The sequence below is a fragment of the Amia ocellicauda genome, chromosome 6 (genome assembly GCF_036373705.1).
Source record: "Amia ocellicauda isolate fAmiCal2 chromosome 6, fAmiCal2.hap1, whole genome shotgun sequence".
Lineage (NCBI taxonomy): Eukaryota > Metazoa > Chordata > Actinopteri > Amiiformes > Amiidae > Amia > Amia ocellicauda.
This window is the reverse complement of record NC_089855.1, coordinates 10,086,824-10,109,193: the sequence shown is the minus strand read 5'-3', so window position 1 is coordinate 10,109,193 and position 22,370 is coordinate 10,086,824. Positions and strand designations below refer to the sequence as shown.

General features: G+C 41.5%; 3 protein-coding genes across 8 annotated transcripts in view; 2 read left to right on the top strand and 1 right to left on the bottom strand.

Annotated features, from left to right (window-relative positions):
* herc2 (HECT and RLD domain containing E3 ubiquitin protein ligase 2) overlaps positions 1 to 7,459 on the bottom strand; it is a 62,230-nt gene extending 54,771 nt beyond the window's left edge. For all 5 annotated transcript variants that reach the window (XM_066706085.1, XM_066706086.1, XM_066706087.1 and 2 more), the window contains exons 1-4: positions 7,327 to 7,459; positions 6,432 to 6,544; positions 1,872 to 1,965; positions 780 to 911 (exon numbers count right to left, since the gene is read on the bottom strand). In XM_066706085.1, coding sequence (XP_066562182.1) covers positions 780 to 911; positions 1,872 to 1,965; positions 6,432 to 6,503 — 298 coding nt within the window. In that variant the 5' untranslated portion in view covers positions 6,504 to 6,544; positions 7,327 to 7,459. The remainder of the gene's footprint in view (positions 1 to 779; positions 912 to 1,871; positions 1,966 to 6,431; positions 6,545 to 7,326) is intronic.
* Positions 7,460 to 10,365: 2,906 nt separating this feature from the next.
* On the top strand, positions 10,366 to 14,329 carry nipa1 (NIPA magnesium transporter 1). Its single transcript, XM_066706083.1, has 5 exons — positions 10,366 to 10,686; positions 10,967 to 11,014; positions 11,601 to 11,691; positions 12,585 to 12,745; positions 12,889 to 14,329. The coding sequence occupies exons 1-5, from the start codon at positions 10,560 to 10,562 to the stop codon at positions 13,395 to 13,397; spliced, it is 936 nt and encodes a 311-aa protein (XP_066562180.1). The 5' UTR covers positions 10,366 to 10,559; the 3' UTR covers positions 13,398 to 14,329.
* Positions 14,330 to 16,337: 2,008 nt separating this feature from the next.
* On the top strand, positions 16,338 to 21,946 carry nipa2 (NIPA magnesium transporter 2). 2 transcript variants are annotated; one of them, XM_066706081.1, is made up of 6 exons: positions 16,338 to 16,471; positions 18,491 to 18,721; positions 19,351 to 19,407; positions 19,607 to 19,697; positions 20,407 to 20,567; positions 20,827 to 21,946. In XM_066706081.1, exons 2-6 carry the CDS (start codon positions 18,583 to 18,585, stop codon positions 21,465 to 21,467), a joined length of 1,089 nt encoding a protein of 362 aa, XP_066562178.1. In that variant the 5' UTR covers positions 16,338 to 16,471; positions 18,491 to 18,582; the 3' UTR covers positions 21,468 to 21,946. The 2 variants fall into 2 exon arrangements, with proteins under 2 accessions (XP_066562178.1, XP_066562179.1); XM_066706082.1 differs by having other exon boundaries at positions 16,356 to 16,471; positions 18,521 to 18,721.
* The last annotated feature ends 424 nt before the right edge of the window (positions 21,947 to 22,370 follow it).

Genomic DNA, 22,370 nt, shown 5'->3' with positions numbered 1-22,370 from the left:
GGGCAAGTGTGTTATTAAATAAGGGAAAAATCCAATTGACAACAGATTTCTGAGACAAAAAGAAATCTTTAAATACTCAGAACTACAATTATGGGCCTTGGATGACTTCCATTAACGACCTACAAGCCATTTGTCATTAACAGTCCACTGAGACTCATAAAATGAAATATTCAGGTTCTCAATTCTAAATCCATAACTTCTGAAGGTTTTTCATTGTTTGGTTAAAAGAAGCCTCAATTTAAATGTGAAATCTATAGCATTTGAAATATAATTTGGCAATGTGCACAAGTACCCTTCACAAAAAAATCCCTCCTAAAGCCCCTTAAAGAAAGCATGAAATAAAAACAACTGGGATAATTAACTAAATTAATTCAGAACTACATATATTAATCTGTTTTAAGGAACTCGAGATTGTGTCTATTTATTCTACCAAGTTCTTGCTGAAAAAAGACCATTGACTGCAATAGTTGATTATAGTACTCTGACAGTAATTAGAAACAAAACAGATTAAAGAGAATTCCACTTGTTGAGTGCTAATGTAAGGCGTCAGTGAAAATATCAAAATTGTTTTTTTGTAATGCAGACATCAGGATTTTAATCAATACATCTTCTCTCCATTTCACAACTAATACACATTAATATGGAAACCAACATAAGCACCAGGCTGGGTCTTCTAAAGCCCCATATCTAATCATATTGTAAGGCATTGACGGTAAAGCACATTGCAGGAGAAGGAAAATTTAAGGTACTATAGATGTTAGGCCCCGAGAATGACATACCAGGCTGTCGGCCCCAGTCCCAGGTCTCGATGATGGAGTGATGGACAGACGTCGATGCCTCCTCCTCCTCTTTCTTCTCTTTGTCGTTGGACTCATCCTTCTTCTGGCTGCCAAGGCAATCTGCACTGTCCTCTGGGAGAGACCAAGCAAGCCAGGTTTACTCAGTGCCAAGAATACTGTTCCCCACAAGGGAGGTATCAACTGGTACTGTATATGGAGGAAAACACGAGGACATACAGTAGCCGGGATTCGAAGAGTGCAATAAAATAAATCAAAGCAGAAATACGCCTATTGCACACAGATCGTTCCTAAGAAAATCACACTGGTAAACTGTAGTTGTGTAGTGTGGTCGAACAGGTAATCAGGAGATATGGGAGACCTCTTCCCCCTCATTCTGTTTTAAGCCAGCTCTGTTGATAGTGTTCTTTCATACAAGGCAGGCTACTAGAACACAAATAACCCAATACAATTATCTTCCAGTTCTACAAGTTTTTCTTTGTAAATGGCAATCCTGCTGAATATTACAGGATGCCTCTGTTCTACAAAAAGGCAATTTCATCTGTGAGCCTTTTCAATTTCACCAGATCTGGAAAAACAGAAAGCAAATATCCTTCAAAGGAGCCGCCTGGAGTCAAAACCTTATCGCATGTGTATGCAATCGTTCAAACCATTTGCAAAATTGTGTAAACAGAATTGAATTATATAATGTGTTGATGCAATAGCCAATGGCATTTCATTGTAAATAGTTGTTAAAATCCTTTGACATGCAGCTTGTCTCAATTCCTGTTGCGAGAGTAACATTTTTAAGCCCCACAGTTTGAATTTTAATAAGACAGCAAAGAATTCAAATCAATATAATTAACCTCAATATCAAATAAAGTGTGGCAGGATATGTAAAGGTGAACTCTTCAGCAAAGACTTAACACTTGAGTTCATATTGGTGCATTTAACCTACAGATAGAGGAGTTGTCTCAGTCTTTAGACACCAGTACTGCTCAACCAACATACAACAACCCATTTCAAGTGTGCGTGTGTGTGTGTGTGTGCGTGTGTGTGTTGGGTGGGGGGGTGGAGAAATATCATGGGGCTGACCTGGTTGTGCAGATTCCTCTCCATTAGAGGTAATTTCTTCATCTTTTACCATCTCGTTCCACAGCTCGCACAGCCCGTCTGGGGAGAACGCACGCTGCAGGACAAAACGAACATCTCCTTGAGCATCTCAAGGATAAACCACATTTCAGAAAATGGCTAAGAGCTAATGCACAAAAAATAAATGATAACAGATAATAAAATCCCTGTCTCTGTCACACACTGAGTATTGTTTTTTTTTTTTACTTTTTCATTTTTAGAAAAAAATTAATTAGTGTCTGAGTAAAATTAATACACATTTGTATTGGGAAAGTTTATAATTTACTTAAATGGACATGAGCCCCTATATAGTACATACACTGGGAGTAAGAAATAAATTTAAAAAATAAAATCACCTTTATTGCATCTTACCTTACCCAAGAAGGGTAAGTTCAACCAAAAAACAGCATTACATGTAATGTCTATCGAACTACCAGATGGCAAAATTAAACCTAATATATAATGGGTTATATATTTAGGATATTTAGTTTAAATAAACCAGTATCCTTTAACACTGTACAAGGTCCAGTACAATTAAAATAGTAGTCTCTCTAACACAGAATATATTAAGAGCTGAATATGACATCAATAGCAAGACAGCTTTCTGTGTTGATTTGCAGTGGAGAAAACGAGAGCTATTCCAGGAAACTAATCATAAATATATATATCAGAGTGGAACAGGGAGTGAACTTTTTTTTTCTTTTTTTGTAGATGTTTGGCTCAGTACAGTTTACACAATGTACTGAAAGTGGAGAGGTTTGCCTGCATTTTATTTCTAGATAATCACATGTCAGTTTACAAATAGTATCCTAGTTCTGCCTAGGACAATCATAGCATCAGGCACAGCAACAAGCCATTGAACCGTTTTGTAGTCCATTCTTTTCTAGTAGGTGAAATTTTCCCAGGTCAGCACCAACTCATCCCAGGAAGGTAGTGCCGATAAATTACTATCCTACCCCTGGTGTGGAGCTTCTCTTGCCCGTAGCCTAGACAGGGAGGACAGATTTGCGTTTTCTTTAAGGGGAAACTGTTCCCTTCCAAGTCAGTGTCAGGAACGTTTATATGAAATAGATTAAAATCTTAAAAATAAGACTCCTACAGTTTAGTGATAAGGTAGGAAGTGGAATGATACAGACACATCTAGTGTGAGGTCAGGGTTTTCTGCAAGCTTTATCCTTGCCAGCTGTCAAAGGGGGACAAAAGAGATGTGAAATAACTTCCCCATGTCTGTGTAAACAATCCTTCATTTTCACTTTCTCCTATGACCTCATGTGCTGCTATATTATGAGTAACACACCACACTCCTGGTGCTCTGATCCACCAGTACAGCTTCAGGGGTTTAAAATGTACGAACTCAATTGCTGCAGCAGATTTGAAATCTTTGGAATGTGTATGTTCTAGGATTTCTATCCGAGATGTTGAAATGACAAATTACATGTGACAGCAAACATCCTACACTTCTTGGTAACCCTGCAAGACACATGTTTTGCTAGACACCATTGAGACCATTCTAATTATGGCTACAAGCATGCACCGTAATCCTTAAGCAATACCAGGGTCAAATATCTTTCAAAGCAAACATACATGCGATATTCTGCAATACACACAGAGCAGCTGACTGGGGCAATACACTTTCAACAGCATTTAGGAAATGGATTGCAGGCATTAAAACGAGTAGTAAATAGCAGATGAATCTTCAGCGTCGACTGAAAACAAACAACCGTGCAATATGATTAATCTTTAATTATTAATTATCTAACAATTCTAATAAAAGATAAGATCGATCAGGTCTGAGCGCTATGTAGAGAAATTCTTCAATGACTGCTCCAGGGCAGACAGATCGCACAATGGAAGCTGTAGCACTGAAGCTGCCTAAAAAGAAAACAGGAAATTGCCTTACCGTGCCTTTCTAAATATTCAGAAGCCAACTGCTGTGGGCCTGATCATTTCTACAGCGGCACCTCTCCAATAGCACACTGTATACATTCAGGACTTGATCAAACGAGGAAATGAAGCAGAATACATCAGGACGCCTTACCGATATGAGGTGGTTTAGACGTGCAATCCCTTCATGAATACACAACAGAGGCTGAAACCCACTGCTTAATTTGATTAATTTCACTTATTTTAAAACTTGCCAGACTCAAATCCTTCCTTAACAAACACCAATAACAGGTCACTTATCAACTCAATGTCAGCACTGCAATTATCCACAATGTCAGCCTGTTTCATAAGCAAACTATTAACACTGCATTAAGCGGAGACGCTAGGATATGTTTTTAAGACTTAACTCCATCTTAAGCAAGTGTCTTCTCAAAATAACCTTTCCAAAATCTTCAAAATAGCAAAGCCTTGTGCAACAGCTCATGAAATGAGACTGCAGATCTCTTCATTATTTATTCAGCATCCTGTTTCCATGCATTCTTTATATAACTTGGTTTATTTCATTATTCATCACAGTATTTGCCAAAACAGTTATACATCACTATGAATGAGATGAAACCATTCAAAAAACACACAGGCCTACATTTGATGATATGTAAATTTCCCAGTAAATGTTCTCCCAGGAAAATTTAAGTAACAGTCTTGCCCTGTGAAGCTTATAAAACTACATGAGCATCATCTGAGCCATTAAGAGAGGAAATGGCCTGCCCATTAATCATCTGAACTTCAGCTAGTGTTCACAGCACAGCAGCAAGTACTTGTTATAAGTTTCATCAGTACAGCAGGTAAGATGATTGTCTTGGTAGTGGCTAAATGCAGGGAATAGATGGGAATTTGGTAACTGATAACAAATATCCATGTGCCTAGCCAGTGATAGTTATGAGCTTTCAGGGTTTTCATACTCGCTGGCCTGGTTGATCCACATTTATCAGTCATATCTCCACCATAGCACAACACATTGCTTTTTGCTCTGGCTCCATCAGAATCAATATTAAAACAAACGATGGACTGCATACTGAAATAACGCGTTAAAATGACAGAAGATACCTTCCTCCTTAAGATAAAAGATAAAATAAACCCTTTATCTGAAGGTCACTTTCTGTCTGGATCTATAACACATCAATTCGTTTTAGGAAGTGGTAAAAAAATATTTTGCTGGCATGCATTAATTCGTTATATATTTTTTTTCCCAATTTTTAACAGAGTACATGGTATATAAGCCTCTCTATTTTTTTCTTGTTATCCTATTTGAACAGCCAATGTCATCTCACAAGCAACAGCCAGTGTGAACGCGAGGAGTGCCCCTCCCAGCTCCAATTTAGCCCCATTTCCTTTATCACCCGATGATGCTAGGCTGAAGTTGCCAAGTTACTGAGCTTAGGAGGGCAGGACTCTGATCATCACACCCCAACTCAGGGGATCTCTATGTGCATAACCAGCCAGAACTGTACCGCCACTCGCTGCAACCTGGACCGGAAACTAAATATTACTTTCCAACATAAAGCTAGATTTAAACACCGACACTGCAACCCAGAACATGTTATTACGGAGATACTGAGTAGAAATACACCCTAACAAAGCAGATCACATTCACAAATGACATTGGATTTACCCCCGAAATATATGAGCAAAGGAATCACATCTATAGCAAAAGGCAAGAAACCTGCCAGATCCTTTTAATGCATGCTGACAATCACAATTAAATCTACAATTGATTATAATGAATAATTATTAAAAAAAAAACATTAGTGAAGAGAATTATAGTTTATTGGATTGATTTGCAGTACTGGCTACATATTAAATCTAGATAATTTTATCTTAAGATGCAGTGAGTAGCCTGAATAGGTCAGTACTGAGTAATACCATGACACTGATTAAGGGTCAGAAATCTAATTAGCCAAAGCATTATATAATTTATATTGGATAAAGACAAATGTCGTCTTATATAAAGACAGAATGGTAAATAAAAACACTGTATCATTGCCTAAATATTCCTGATGTCACAGTGCACAGGAAACCCGACATCAGAGCCTGTCAGTAGCTCTTTCGAACAATTACTAAGAAACATGACAGCTGTACTCAGCAGCCACCATGAGGCTAAACAATACACTGTAATTAGAAATTAAAGGTACAGTACCATAATAGCCCAAATGAGTCCCATATTTTACTGTAAAGGAGCTTTGATCTCCACCTGGTATTGTGTGTTATTGTATCTGAAGATTTGTAAGGAAGATAGAATGATGGAATAAAAACTTTTTTTGCATAGCCAATGACTGCCCCTGGGTATCAATGTCTTGATATTCAAAATGAGGTCATCCCATAAAATTACTTTCAGAAATTGAGACTGAATGCTAATGTAAAATGTGGAAGCAGGCTTTATGAAACATGAGAGAGAGAGAGAGAGAGAGAGAGAGAGAGAGAGAGAGAGAGAGAGAGAGAGAGAGAGAGAGAGAGAGAGAGAGAGAGAGAGAGAGAGAGAGAGAGAGAGAGAGAGAGAGAGAGAGAGAGAGAGAGAGAGAGAGAGAGAGAGAGAGAGAGAGAGAGAGAGAGAGAGAGAGCATCTGCTTCACATCTCCTTACCTGCAAATCTACCTTCAGCCATTTGGAGTCAAACCTCGACTGGGCATTCAGGGAGAAGGATGGAAAAGGCATCTTCCCCTGGTCTCTCTCCTGGCTGCAAAAGCAGCCAATCCCTGTCCACACAGAGAAACAGCATTACAGCACATCACACAATACACACCTTCATGAAATAACAACGTGTGTGAACATATATTGGTGCCTCTTTACTACAGAATCACATACAATACATGCAATTTGTATTTTTGACAAGCGTACCATTAAAAACCATTGAAATCGTTATTTCCCCACATTTAATATTAAAAACACAACTAATGACAGCTAAAATATTGCGATGGCAGCACTTTGAGATTCAATTTCACTTTTTTAACCCGGGAATACACATGCATATTCCTCAAGATACGGCTGGTACAGTGTGTTGATATCCCAGTAAGAAGTCACCTGCATAACCATGCCCAATGTGTACCTCATGTGCTTATCGCGCAGGTGCTTCGGGAGCACTTCACCCAGCACGGCAAGATGTCGCGTCTGCTAATAATAATAACAGCAACTGATGCCCAACAGGACGGTCGCATATGGTTGTCGAGACACAACGAGAGGATGGGGCCGCGGACCAGGCGCAGGGCCTCGGCCTTAGAGGTGGATCAGGCACCGCTGCGAGGGTCGGCTACCCGCACACTGAACACTGCCTGTATTTTAGCATTGTCACCGACTGCCGGACCGCCGTTGATGCTGCTGCTGCTGCTGCAGTCAGTGTGTAGGGCATCACCGCCACACTTTGCCCGGCAGGACGAAGCCCTTGCACGGTCTCAGCGCCCCCGACAGGATCGCTGCCAGCAACGCAAGGCTGTTGTCCTGAGACTAGAGCCGCTCTGCCGTACGGGCTCGCCGTCCATACCTGTTCAATTCGGCTGATTCCGCGTCCGTCTCTCCCGTCACCAGCTCTGCAGCAGGCTATCCCCATCCATGTTGGACCGTGATTGACAGCCGTGCGGGCCAAGGGGTTGGAGCCGTGACGCCGATGACGTCAGCGGGGAACAAAGTTAGGGGGCGGGCTCTTATGAAGGTTGGTAGACTCGGCACAGGGTGCGAGCGCACTTTTAAAGGGCCAGAGTGCTTTGATGTTATTTTTACCAATATATTAAATAATGTCCCGATTTGTTAAAATAATTAAAATGCATCATAGCAATCATTTGTGCGTGCTGCCGAAATGATTTTAATTTGTTTGCCCTAGCCCAGGCAAAGCACGTGTGTGTGCACCTGTATTGAATACTGATACTGACTTCAATACTAAAATACTGATTTAAGGAAGTATATAATTATTGAAAGCTGGATTTGATATAACAATGTCTTGTATATTGCTCTTGTTCGTGCTCCGTTGTGCTCTTGAATCCCTGGCTCTTCATGCCTCACGTCACTAACCGCCGATTCAGGAATTGTCCAAAAATCAAAAACAAACAGCCGCGTCACAGCGCGCATTTACCCGACTTTCAGTGTCAGAGGCTTACATAGCTTGCGTTATCATGTTTTGTGTAAAGGGGGCTGTGTGGACCACAGCACAGGTACTGCTGCGGCTTTACCTACACATCGCACATTCATTTTTCCTCGAGTTATAGCGCCACCAGGTGGTACTTTCAAGTAAGTGCAGTTCTCTATAACAGGAGCTCATGCAATACATTTATTACTGTGTTATTAAGCATTTAGCAAACGCATTTTCCTTATTTTTCTATCAGATGCCCTTAACCAGACATTATTATTAGTCTGCACTTAGTCTGGGAACATTCAAAAATAGAATGGATAGAATCCTTGGACCACTTAGTTTTTCATGTTCTTATGTTTAACCATACTTTTACCACGATAAAACTTACCACATTTTCACCACGCTATCCACAGTATGCCATACTGTATTTTTATCACAGTGCACCACACTCCAATCCTGCAGGGGACAGAAGTGTCACAGCCCATGGTCTCGTATTACATTTCTTATTCTTTTATGACACTTTTAATCTGCCTTTTACCACACGTTCTTTTCCTTATTGGACTATTATAGAGGGTTTATGATGTAACAGTTTAATTACTATTGGGGCTATTTCCATTGTATTATCAATAATAATAATAATAATAATAATAATAATAATAATAATAATAATTACATATAGTTATAGAAACTTACATACTATCTGTGGTCAAGCACTAAAAGACTAAAATATTTTTGTTGGGCTCCTCAAGCACCTTACTGATATTAACCTGCATACTATCATACAATAATACATATAGTAATGATGATTTTAATTATTTATAAGCCCTTTCTTAAAATGGTTTTAGCCAGAAAAGAGTTTACAAATACCAAATTTATTTTTATTTGAATCTGGTGTGACAGGACAGTCCTTTATTTACTATAATCTCTTTAACATATCTAATATTCTGTTCTATAGTTGCCATACTTTACACATGTGTGATTCATTCATTTCCATATGCACCAATTATGCAATATATTCTATTTATCATATTTCTGTCTGACAACATCTGACCTCTGAAAGAGTAGACAGTGGGTTTTTACTCACCTGTGACCTCAAATGTTATTGGTTCCTACAACCGAGACAATGGACGAAGTGTTGTGTAAGAGAGCTTATGCTACAATGGGATGTCAGGTGCAAGGACAAGTCATGTCAAGTCGTTTGACATTTGCATGATGGTAACACTTACTTAGGATAAATCAAACCCGCATTATTTTCTTAATAATTACAATTTCCTGTTGTGTTCTGCACTGAGCATTCCTTGTGTATGTTTGTTTTGCACTTTCTGGACTCACTTTCTTTAATAAATTGTTGTTGCCTATCAGTCTATGGAACTCATAATAGGTTAACAATACACCAATCAGCCATAGCATTATGAGCACTGACAGGTGAAGTGAATAACACTGATAATGTCGTTATCATGGCACCTGTCAGTGGGTGGATATATTAGGCAGCAAGTGAACATTTTATCCTCAAAGTTGATGTGTTAGAAGCAGGAAAAATTGGAAAGCGTAAGGATCTGAGCGACTTTGACAAGGGCCAAATTGTGATGGCTAGACGACTGGGTCAGAGCATCTCCAAAACTGCAGCTCTTGTGGGGTGTTCCCAGTCTGCAGTGGTCAGTACCTATCAAAAGTGGTCCAAGGAAGGAAAAGCGGTGAACTGGCGACAGGGTCATGGGCGGCCAAGGCTCACTGGTGCACGTGGGGAGCGAAGGCTGGCCCGTGTGGTCCGATCCAACAGACGAGCTACTGTAGCTCAAATTGCTGAAGAAGTTAATGCTGGTTCTGATAGAAAGGTGTCAGAACACACAGTGCATCGCAGTTTGTTGCGTATGGGGCTGCGTAGCCGCAGACCAGTCAGGGTGCCCATGCTGACCCCTGTCCACTGCCGAAAGCGCCTACAATGGGCACGTGAGCATCAGAACTGGACCACGGAGCAATGGAAGAAGGTGGCCTGGTCTGTTGAATCATGAGTTCAAGGTGTTGACTTGGCCTCCAAATTCCCCAGATCTCAATCCAATCGAGCATCTGTGGGATGTGCTGGACAAACAAGTCCGATCCATGGAGGCCCCACCTCGCAACTTACAGGACTTAAAGGATCTGCTGCTAACGTCTTGGTGCCAGATACCACAACACACCTTCAGAGGTCTAGTGGAGTCCATGCCTCGACGGGTCAGGGCTGCTTTGGCGGCAAAAGGGGGACCTACACACTATTAGGCAGGTGGTCATAATGTTATGGCTGATCGGTGGATATTAATGACACTCAGAAACCACGTTTAGCATAGAAAGCTACTTAAAATCCTTAAAAACTCTCCAAAAGCAGGGAGAAAAAATTATCCTGCATTTACTCTCCAGCACAAACAGAGGGCGCTCATTAGAAAACAATCGAGTTTTCATTTGAAATCCAAAGAGCGCTTCCGCATCACCAATGTGCAGAAGTGTCCCTCTTGTCGTGTCTGATGTTATTGAAATGAATTGAACATTTATGTCAAGTAAACTAACAGACAATGTTTTAGATCGTTAGGTATCTTTCTAACACTTCAGTTCGTTGGGTTGTTTGCGGAAGGCATGATGTTACATTAAGGCTGTTATGCCACAAGACAAGTTTTAAAATGACTTTAGAGCTGAAAGAAAGTCCGTTGCTGTGTATTGGTATAGGTATAGCGGTGGTGTCCAGTTTAATCAATGGATCGACGTTTGTGTTGCAGAGAAAAGGCATTTTACAGGCTCGGAAGAGAGGTACCTGCGATTGAGTGATGTAGCCATATCAGTGCTAGCAGTGTAATAATGGTAATAATGTTGCTGCACGTCATTCTCATTGGATACAGTGCTAGCTAACTTGCCAGGGCTTATATTCTGCTTTATTCCAATTTTAAACACCTCAGCTTGGGTGTGAGATCATTTCCCATGTTTAAAACTGATGTATATTTCATCAATGCGTTGTATTAGTTTGATTGATATGTATATATATATTCCAGTATATGTTCGGTGCAAATTGGACTGTTATTGTCTTTCTTAGGTGCCTCATATTTGACTGAATACATGTGGTGGAGTGGGACTCTCTCCAGTAAGTTGCTTATTCTTTAATGATTTTCTCTCAGATGTTGCTGTTTTCTATTATTTTTCAAAGGCTGCATATTATGATAGTAGTAATTATCATTCCTACACAAAAATTGCATTATTTCTCATTTTTAACATTTCTGTCGCTGTAAATTCGCCGTATTGTGATCATTATAAATGAAATTGCAGAGCTGAATAGATTCGTGTAATAAACAATGATGCATAATGTTTGTGTACTACAGCTCATACAGGCTAGAGCACAAAAATGTCCTTCTGACAAATCAATTTGAGATTATTGGCCCCATTTGTCTTGAAATATTTGGACACAGTTATTTGTATTTATATAGCCTGGGGGCTTGGTGTACATATTGTGCCATCTCAAGTGCATTGCCTTACAGAATTAAGAGCCATTAAACTGCCATTAAGAAATAAAAATGCCACACAGAAGTGAAAATATGAAATGCATATAGGTTTTTTTTCATTCAGTTTTTCTTTCCATTGCTGTTGTTCTGTCTGGAACATGTGCTGTAGACTCAAGAGGATGTAAGCTAAGGCCCATTATTCACAAGCCTCAACTTCCTTTGTCTAAACAGTGATCCTGGGTCAGATAGGGAATTTCTTGGCATATAATGCAGCTCCTGCTGTCTTGGTTACGCCACTTGGAGCTCTTGGTGTGCCTTTTGGGTGAGTCGGATACTTGTGTGCATTTCAGTAATGTGTTTGCTAATTCAGGACCGTTTTGAACAAGCCCCTCTTTGCCAACCTGTCTTCAGAGTTTAGTCTTGCAATTTGTTCCACTTCTGCACATTTCTGAGAATGCATCAGTATTCAGTATATCAACTACCGACTTGATGTCAAATTAAAACATGCCTTTTTTTCCCCTCTAATTACAACCTGTGCTTCTCATAATTATTCATGACGTTAGCAATCCTCAGATAAACCGTCCAAAGGGTATTTCCTTCTTTACTGAGGTCTGATTAACATCTCTATAGGGAACACAAAAGTGAACATTTGAGTTATGGAGGCTGTGATAACAAATCTAGTCCAGTACTGTCACAGACACACAGTAGTGTAGAGTGTAACTTGCTTTGCCCTGAAACTCAAGGTTAATACCTCATAAAAAAATTATATATAAATCTCACAGACAAGCTCTTGAGGAGATGTGTAAAGGAAGCAAAAACAGCCTTTTATATTTATTAGTTTTACAGATACGGACTTATAAAGTCAGCATATTTGCAAGAACCAATTTTCCATAGTCAAAACCTTAATCTTAAGCATTGACCTTGAAGAGCCGGGTTCTGGGAAAACAGAGGACAATACGCAGTAGTGTGTCTATGGGGGAGGAGGGAGGGAGGGAGAGTTATACGATGCCTACATTTCGATTGTGCTGTACTTTTGTGTATAGTTGTTTCAGACATCACCTTGGTCTTTGAATTAATACGAGACTAAGCCTTGAGTGTAGGAGTTTTTAATTTAAGAACAAGAAGTGCTTTGTGCTGCTGTGTTCATGAGAGCTCTCATTCCACTGCCCCTTTAGATAAGGTGCTCTTTAATACAGCTACTTTCTTCTGTTTCAGGTCTCTCTTGGCTTCCTATATACTGCAGGAAAACCTTAATCTTCTGGGAAAGCTGGGGTGCTTGTTAAGCTGTATAGGCTCTGTGGTGTTAATTATTCACGCCCCAAAGTCAGACCATGTGACCTCCAGGGCAGAGCTCGAGGAAAAGCTGGGAGATCCAGGTATGTGAGGCCTCAGCAGAGTCAAAGGTGATGTCTCCTATTATAGGTGTAGAACTTATTTTAGTCGCTTGCTTGTACTTGTGCATGGAAAAATGTGTACACTCTAAATGTCAACTGCTGACCATTGTCTTTCCCTGTTGCAGTGTTCTTGTCCTACCTCTTGGTGGTTCTCCTGCTGCTCCTCGTGCTGATCTTCTGGCTGGCCCCGGCCTACGGAGCCTCCAACATCATGGTCTACATCAGCATCTGCTCCCTGCTGGGCAGTTTCACCGTGCCAAGCAGCAAGGGCCTGGGACTGGTGGTGCAGGACGTGTTTGGCGGGGGCTCCTCCAGCAGCAGAGCGCTGTACCTGTTCCTGGGGCTGCTGGCGACCCTGGGAGTCAGTGTCCTCCTGCAGTTCACCTTCATCAACAGAGCCCTGGAGCGCTTCGACTCCAACACGTTCGCCGCCATTTACTACGTGACCTTCACCAGCACGGTCATCCTGGCCTCGGCCGTCCTGTTCCGGGAGTGGGGGATGGTGGGCGCCGTGGACGGCCTGGGCATGCTGTGTGGGTTCACCACCGTGGCTGTGGGCGTCTTCCTCCTGCAGGTCTTCCAGGATGCCAGCCTCAATGGGAAAGGCGTGAAAGCCCCAATCAAGGAAGACTAGGTCTTCATCCTAGCAATCCTCTCCTTGATGATTCATATGAAAATGGGACACTTGACAATTCTAAATGTGGGAAGTTTACTGCAGATCCTAAAATGCATTTGTTAGAATGTATTTCACCCTTTATTTATTTTTAATGAACCTCAATCGTGCGTGAGGGTGTGTTTAAAATAAATTACAGATTCTAGTTGCTAAAGCGTAAGCTGTAAATTAAAAAACAGATGAATTCCCACGCATATAATGATCTGGCCAATGTGCCTCCATGCCCAGATGAACGCATAGACGCTGGGTTTGGTTGTTGCCACTCTCTGTCATACTAGAACGCCTTGTCGGAATTTCACCTGTACTTTCTGCAGCCTAGTTCTACTGCAGGACAGGCTCTGTTTATTCTCTGCTGTGGCCAGCGTCGAAGCTTCCTTTCACTCACTAATCCCAGTAAGCAAATATAGGCAAATAATGCTGTTTAGCTGAGCTTCACACAGCTGAGAATGGGAACAGCTTAAGCTTGTATGGTGCAATATTAATCCTGGTTATTTATTTTAAGATGTTTTCCAGCTTTAAAAAAAAACATTGAATTGAAATAATGCCAGAAGTTAGAGGGTTGGGCTGCTTAAATAGTCTGCCAAGCCTGTATGTTTCGCCTTCATTTACCTCGAGGAACTCAAAGCAAAAACTCAGGTACTTCGGTAATTTTTACATCTGCTGTAATGGTTCATATGCCTAAGGGCAGTTAGAGAACACGGATATATGCTTATCAGTTGTGTGACTGCAGCACAATACAGGAATAATTTATTTAGTTTTCATAAAGATGTATGTCTGGATTGATATTTTAATGTATTTAATAAGATCAAAGGTTACTTACATGTACTTATTGTAAAATAAAATAAACTCTGTTCTTCTTTGTTTTCTAATAAAATACTACTGAATGGATAAAATCTGTATAATCATCCAATATTGACTGTATTCAAAGGCTAACCCAGTTGATAAGGCAACATGTGACTGCTGGTATAGCTACGTTAGTATGTCTGTTGACATTTATATATAATGAAGTTGTTTTGCATTTTGGTGCTTGAATACACACTTTGCATCAGCTGACACTTGTGTGCTTTTAGAAACAATTATTCTAAAAACATGTACAATGATTTGCTGATTCCAGATTCTTTTGCTTGATGACAGGAGCAAGTGAATTTCTATTTAGAGAGAAAAATAAGACGTTTGAGATTTCAGTTTTTTTCAATTTACAGGACAGCTGATAGCATTCACACTTGAAGTTTGTTGTTTACATTGCAAAAGGCAAAACAGCAAGGCATTATTAACACACATTTTTATAGATGTATAACAAGCATTTAACCAATTACTAAAAACTACGCAATATCAAATTGTATTATTATATTGTCATTTTTTTAATATTTCTTCAAAGCTCAGTTTAGTAATGCTTAATTTATATTGTATGACAAGGCACATTAAATTGATATTCAGGAGTGTTGCATACGACACTTCCTACCTTTTCCTTATGTGGCAAAAATGTTCATGTTTGAAAGGATTTTTTTTTTTTTATAAATCCTCACAACTATTTCCACTGTACGATTAGTTCAGATGTAGAAGACTTTTCAATAAAAAGCAGCACTAGCAAAAAGTAGGTCTTGGTTCTGTACAACATGCTCCAGTTTGCATCAATTTAATTAACAAGACAATCAATTCATGGTAGTTGGCTATGGTATGAAGTTATTATAAATCTTCAGAATAGCAGTTAGGGATGGTATTGTGATTCTTTTTGTTGCAAAGAAAATAAAAACCCTTCTAGGTGTCTTGTATTACACTTAAGGAACTGGACAAAGTACCGTTAAGGCAAAAGGGGAAATGTATTAACCAGTAATTCCCTCTTCTAGAGTGTCAATATTTTATTCAAACATCAAGTCTCCCAGGATCAGCAAGTGTGCCTTCTTCCAATGCACCGTCATCCCCAGAAGAGCTTGTGGTTCGGCCACTGAAATAGCAAACTGAAAAAAGACACCTTATATCCTTTTATCTGTGCACACTTAAGACCAAGAACCTCTGAACAGCAGCAGGGTCTGTGGTTGCACAGCCTTGTAAATTATTTAGTGCAATTGTAAACATATCTGTTGCATAGCTGGACTTGTTTGGTAGGTTTTGTTTACCTTCAGAGTTGAGTAGAGCCCATACTACACTGGTTCCCCAGCTTCGTGATTAGCAGTGATCACAGACGACCCTCCATAACATTGGGTAGTGCCCAACTAATGCCAATCTAGGTATGCAGAAGCAGCCCCAAGGTTTGCTCATTTATACACCTCTTTTGTTTCTGCACAGTGCTTTGGCAGTCATTATTTATGAGTGGAAATTGTGGAATAGACTTTTTTTTTCTCTAGGTAGAAATGAACTTGCTCCTCTCTTCATTGAAACTGCATAACTGCAAAAGGTGCAATCTTAGCCAAGTGGAGTAGATTAGAGCAGCCATTTCCATTTCCTGTTTTTGGTCAATATCAAATAAACGTACTGGAGGAGAATAAAAAGGGAGATCAGATCGTATCAAAACCAGTTTGATAACATGTTTCTGTTTTTGACCTTCACTGTAAACATGACAGGCACAGAACAAAAAGGCTTAACAAATAAATGCCACTCTGTTAGCGATACCTGAATTAGCAGAACTTAAAGTGAGAGATAAAGACTGTTTATGATGTAATACAAACGACATTGCCTAACAGCCTCTACAGGGCCGACATGAGAAGAGTCCTCTTCCTCCTTCGAGTGACGCAGCACGCACGCCGGTGACGCTGACGCACACGCACGCCGGTGACGCTGACGCACACGCACGCCGGTGACGCTGACGCACACGCACGCCGGTGACGCTGACGCACACGCACGCCGGTGACGCTGACGCACACGCACGCCGGTGACGCTGACGCACACGCACGCCCACTCACGCAGCTGACGGCGCACGCAGCCCGGGTTGTTGTGAAAGCGCGTCGGGTTCAGCCGGAGAGCGTCCGAGATGTGGAAGAGGCAGAGACGGGCTGAATCTCACGCCGCCGGCCCCTAACCGCCCCGTTCACCGCCAGGTACCAACACCGTCCTCCTCCCTGTGAGCTTCGTGTCCCGGGTGTCGGGAATGGGGTCCTCGGTGGGGGGTGGGCTTCCCGAAACGACGAGCTGGGTCCAATGCCGGACATTGTGTGGGTTCAGACCGGAGGCGACGCCTCGCTGGGCACGATTAGAGACGGGCCGGACGGGGGTGGTGACGTCAGGGGGCTTAAAAACAGGCGATTTTATGGGGGGTCTTCGTTAGCACGTAGGGGAGATGTGTGTGTTAAATTGCCATTTCTGTAGCAGTATGCAGGTGTCATTGGGTGGCAGTGCAACATGCCATGAATGCTTTGCGGTGACAACCCCCGAAATGAAGGCTGCTAATGAGCTGAGCTCTGCACGCTTCCTGTATCGTATGAGATCCGTGCAGGTTTGACACCGGGTCCATGCCAGGGACAGCCTTCAGGGGGTCCAGCAGCTCATGGTCTTATGATGGCCAATAACGAGGTGGTCGCAAACTTCACTTGCTCTTGTGTTTTTTTTTTAAGCCACTATTACATTGCATGTCATTTAAAAAGGATATGTTGTAACCTGCGGAAACTAAAACTGGCAATTCCTTGTTAGTAATGGGTTGTAGTTTGTTACTATTTTGTTCCCCTTCCCCCAAATTCAGCTTTTGTCTGCTGGTGTATAAAGGACAGGACAGCACCTCATGCTAAGTTCATTCAAATGACTTATTGATTGATTGATTGATTGATTGTGTGTGTGTGCCCTGGTTCTAACTCTTGAAGCAGCACTTAACTGTTAATATCCTTCTCAATGGCTTAATATTTTCAGATCTAGAGTTGCGTCCTGATGATTTTTTTTCTGAACTACATTGCAGAGTCACAGAGAGGAGGGGTGCAGTAGACAGGACTTGCAGTTCAGTGTCAGTTCAGTGTCAGGGCAGGTGTACAGAGGTGTAGTGTCCAGACAGGCAATGGGAGGACTGCGTAATCCAGCTGTGAATGTAACCGGTCAGAACGGTAAGGGACCGAGGTGTAGAGGACAATAACGGGACTAAATCATCCACAAGATATACCCACTCTGGGCTCTGGGGTCAGATCATTCTCTGCAGAAGTGTGAATGAGGGTATGGGAATAATTGCCCCAGTCAGTGTAAACCAATCCCAAAGGTCAATGGAGTTAGATAGTGAGTTTAATCTACAAGTTTGGTTTATAGGCCATCCCTGCTAATGCCAGTTTTTTTTTTTTTTTTTTTGTTTATGGGGGACACAGCAGGGCTTTGCTTTTCAAGAGGCAGCCATGGGGTTAAGTGTTCTTGTTGGAGAATTTGGAGCAATGACAGGAGGGATGTGTTCTCTCATTGTGTGGGAATAGCCAAGCCTAATTCTTGCATCACGAGTCGAAGTGTTTGGAAAAACCTGTTCTTTGTTTCCTTTTGTGTTACAGAAAAAATATGCCACTGTATATAAAACATTAAGAAAAAAGTTTTCAAAGTTAACTTTTACACTAAAGTAAAACAAAAGGGCTCTAATCTCCTTTGATCACAGTGTCATACTCCTTGGTTGCTATAAAACATAAACAGCAATGTTTACAGACCATTTAACTTTGTGTTGTGTTTGTATTTTATTGCTGTCTGCCTGGTTTCCCTTGTCCTTAAATATTCGTATAAGAGGAGACATATCTCAACAATCTGCCAGCTAAAGTAATGTCAGATAAATTCATGAAATACACCATCTACATCCTATCAAATAAACATCATGAAGTTGACTTTCTTCTCCCACAACCACCATGTGTTTTGGTCTATTTTAAAATACTTGCATCTATATATTAACCCAGAGGGGTCAATAACAAAGAAGTCTGAGATACACAATACATAAAAACACATAACATAGACAATAGTCAATAGTATCAATAATTTAAACCAGGGAAGGCATATTAATAGTTACAGAATTCACCATGCAGAAAAATAAATATGGCATAGATTTCTTATTTCAAACTAAATGTTCCTTCACAGTATTCATATTAATAATGTTATGTTTTCCCTCACAGGATCTGTTGTTTGTCTGCCCTGTCCTTCAGATCAGCAACTCAACTGTCCGGTGATCAATGTAACAGATTCGAACTCCACCTCAACAATCACGATGGGCCAGGACAGGGGGAAATATGACTTCTACATTGGGCTAGTCTTAGCCATTAGCTCCAGCATTTTCATCGGAGGCAGCTTCATCCTGAAGAAAAAAGGCCTTCTGCGCTTGGCCAAAAAGGGTTCAATGAGAGCAGGTATGTTGTACTGAACCACATTCACCATGTCTGTTAAAAAGGTTGGTCCTCAAATGCAAAAGAGCGCCAAGTCACTTCCAGACTGGCTGTCTTCCCCCGGTGAAATATAAAACCTGTTTTTGTGTTTGTTCTTTGGCCTTTGAGTCAGTTTACCTGCAAGAAAGTCAGTACTACCTGTGTGATCCCTCTCAACAAGGCCTTTGCTTTTTATTTCAAACTGTAAAGGTGTCTGTGTATGTAAAAACATCCTTCAGACTTTCTGGATAATAGTCCTGCCCTTTTTGGTGCTACAGGTTTGTTTGAAAGAGAGCCTCCTTCAGTTTGCACTGCTTTTGTGTGAGTGTCAGCTGTGTTTTACAACTTTTATTACCCTGCAGCTTCATGGCCCTCCTTCGGTAAACAGTCTGAATGCTTATTTCTGAGTCAGTAATTATTAACATAACTGGTGTGCTTTGCCTTGCCTTAGAAAGTGGTCTGATCAGTGAAGTCCATGCAGAAACACTGCCTTTACAGGTCCTGGCAGGCTCACTGGGTGTGAATGTATTCACTGTCTCGCTTGCACTCAGGTCGATGTTTTTGAGGTATTTTGTCTTATATTCTTGTTTTGTTTGTGTTTCCCCCCTCCCCAGGCCAAGGTGGTCATGCATACCTTAAAGAGTGGCTCTGGTGGGCCGGTTTGCTATCCAGTAAGTCACATTAAAGAATCTGCACGCAGCTCCAATGCATTCTGTCGTTTTAAAGCAGTTTTTTCAAATGGCTTCTGCGACATGAAGACCTTTGGGATTTTTAAGTGGGTGGAAATTAGTCTATGCATCTAATACGTAATGACTTTTAAGAGTTTGTCTTGCTTTTAAGTCCACGTGCTGATTGTTGCTGTTTTCACAGTGGGTGTCGGTGAAGCAGCCAATTTTGCTGCCTATGCGTTTGCTCCAGCCACACTAGTCACCCCTCTGGGAGCCTTAAGTGTTCTTGTAAGGTAAGCCCTTTTCAGTTGTTTCACTTGATGGCTTATTAAGCGAGATCCTATTTTCTCAGTTGTACACCGATCAGCCACAACATTATGACCACCTGCCTAATATTGTGTAGGTCCCCCTTTTGCCGCCAAAACAGCCCTGACCCGTCAAGGCATGGACTCCACTAGACCTCTGAAGGTGTGCTGTGGTATCTGGCACTAAGACGTCAACAGCAGATCCTTTACGTCCTGTAAGTTGCGAGGTGGGGCCTCCATGGATCGGACTTGTTTGTCCAGCACATCCCACAGATGCTCGATTGGATTGAGATCTGGGGAATTTGGAGGCCAGGTCAACACCTTGAACTCGTGATTCATCAGACCAGGCCACCTTCTTCCATTGCTCCGTGGTCCAGTTCTGATGCTCACGTGCCCATTGTAGGCGCTTTCGGCAGTGGACAGGTGTCAGCATGGACACCCTGTTGTGACGTGTTGTCCAAACTCCAGCCTGGGAGACTGCTATCCTGTGTGGTCTTTTCAAATACCTCCTTGATTGGACCTGGCAAAGATTATACCTTTTTTTCCTATTGTATGACAGTAGGTGTCAGCCAGATTTTATTTTGGCAGGAAGCAGAGGGAATCCTGTCTCCTAGATTTCAATACAAGAGATCCAATGACTCGTGTGCCCAATTTGGTGCTCTTATCCTAGCCGTAACACCTGACCCTTGCCTTGCAGTGCCGTTCTGTCCTCGTACTTCCTGAATGAGAGGTTGAACCTGCATGGGAAGATCGGCTGTTTGCTCAGTATCCTGGGGTCCACGGTGATGGTGATTCACGCACCACAAGAGGAAGAGATTGACAGCCTGAATGAAATGGCCAAGAAACTGGTAGATCCAGGTAAAGAAAAACTAAAAAACATGTTCATGTAGCCTTCAAATTAAATGGCCTTCAGAGGCATGTTATTTCTACATGCGTGTCTCTGTGTAAAATGCCTTTAAGGTAGAATATCAAATATTTATCAACATCTGTATAATTGTGGTTTATTTGAATGGCTTTGTAAGAGTTTAGTGCTTTGCATTCTTACATTGTAGTGCCGTTTCATAGCTGATGAGCTGAATGGTTAATGTTTTTTTTTTTTTTTTCTCTCTCCTCCCAGGTTTTGTGGTGTTCGCTACCTTTGTTGTGATAGTTGCACTGATATTCATCTTTATAGTGGGACCTCGTCATGGACAAACCAACATCCTGGTCTACATCACAATCTGCTCTGTGATCGGAGCTCTGTCTGTCTCGTGTGTAAAGGGCTTGGGCATCATCATAAAGGAACTGTTCGCAGGGAAGCCCGTCCTTAGGAACCCCTTGTCTTGGATTTTATTGCTGAGCCTCATAACTTGCGTGAGCACACAGATCAACTACCTGAACAAGGCTCTGGATATCTTCAACACCTCCCTGGTGACGCCGATCTATTACGTGTTCTTCACCACCTCGGTGCTGTCCTGCTCGGCCATCCTCTTCAAGGAGTGGCAGCACATGGGCTCGGACGACATCATCGGCACGCTCAGCGGCTTCATCACCATCATCGTGGGCATCTTCCTGCTCCACGCCTTCAAGGACGTCAACATCAGCCTGGCCAACCTGCCCGTGACGGTGAGGAAGGACGAGCGCGGCGCCCCCTCGACCAACGGGATGGCGTCCCACAGCGCGTATGAACTGTTTGAGAATGAGCAGACGCAAGAAGGCACTCTGGACTCGCCCTTTGACAGTGTGTCTCGGAGAAACGGCACTGTGGCGACCTTGTGAATCCATAGGAAAAGTAAACGGCTATTAAATGCTGTACACTGTGTCCAGGTTTGTAGCCCGCAATGGCACGAACCTTTCATTTTCACAGGTGGAAGCTTTGCATTTGGTTGAAAACAAAAGACAATCTGTTCTTTTAAACAAAGTGTGACTTGGATGGACCAATGAATTGTATTGAAGTTTTTATTTGCCTTACCCGTCACAAAGCTTGTCTTTTGTAATTGAGTATGACTACATGGCTCCGTTTCATCACATTGCCATGTAACCTTGTAAATAGGACTTCAAGATGTTTTTAAATTGCCTCGTTATACTTTCTGTATAGAGATATAAACATGCACTGAGTTTATTTCTACAACTGAATCGAGGGTCGTTTCCTCATGGGTGTCCTCACACTTCACATCAAACCCAGCCGTCGTGGGAACATGTGAAATGTCCAAGAGCCACTGTAGTAGCTTTCATATTAAAGACGTTCATTACCTTTTCTCACTTTCTCGGATTTAGCACAATGTTGGATATTTACCCTAATGTTTAATTTGAAATATTGGTTCACAAAATTAGTATTAAGCCTGTGCCAAAATCCAAACCTCAGTTAGCTGTGGCGTCTGGCTAAGCACTGGTTATAAGGTTATTCTTAATAAGTATATATATGATTTTAATACCTCCAGACAGTTTAATTTTAAAGACGGGAATTATTTTGAAGGATAATTAAATATACTGGTTAAAAGCTTGGCAAGAATGTTAGGATGCATCTTGTACTATAGTATTGCACAATTATACCATCAATATTCAAAAACTTAGCTTTTGTTGTGGTTCCGTTTATTACCTAGCAATACTATAGTACAATATGGCACTCTTCACCGTTTAAAGAGTTTGAAGTCTGAAGGATTCGGTTTTTCCTCAGGGCAT

Bases quoted from the DNA above. Each gene is read 5' to 3' on its own strand.
- nipa1 (XM_066706083.1), top strand. From the start codon at position 10,560: ATGACTTTAGAGCTGAAAGAAAGTCCGTTGCTGTGTATTGGTATAGGT. The intron at 11,015-11,600 runs GTAAGTTGCTTA...TTGTCTAAACAG, and splicing joins GTGGAGTGGGACTCTCTCCA to TGATCCTGGGTCAGATAGGG. The intron at 11,692-12,584 runs GTGAGTCGGATA...CTTCTGTTTCAG, and splicing joins GCTCTTGGTGTGCCTTTTGG to GTCTCTCTTGGCTTCCTATA.
- nipa2 (XM_066706081.1), top strand. From the start codon at position 18,583: ATGGGCCAGGACAGGGGGAAATATGACTTCTACATTGGGCTAGTCTTA. The intron at 19,698-20,406 runs GTAAGCCCTTTT...CTTGCCTTGCAG, and splicing joins GCCTTAAGTGTTCTTGTAAG to TGCCGTTCTGTCCTCGTACT. The intron at 20,568-20,826 runs GTAAAGAAAAAC...CTCTCCTCCCAG, and splicing joins CAAGAAACTGGTAGATCCAG to GTTTTGTGGTGTTCGCTACC.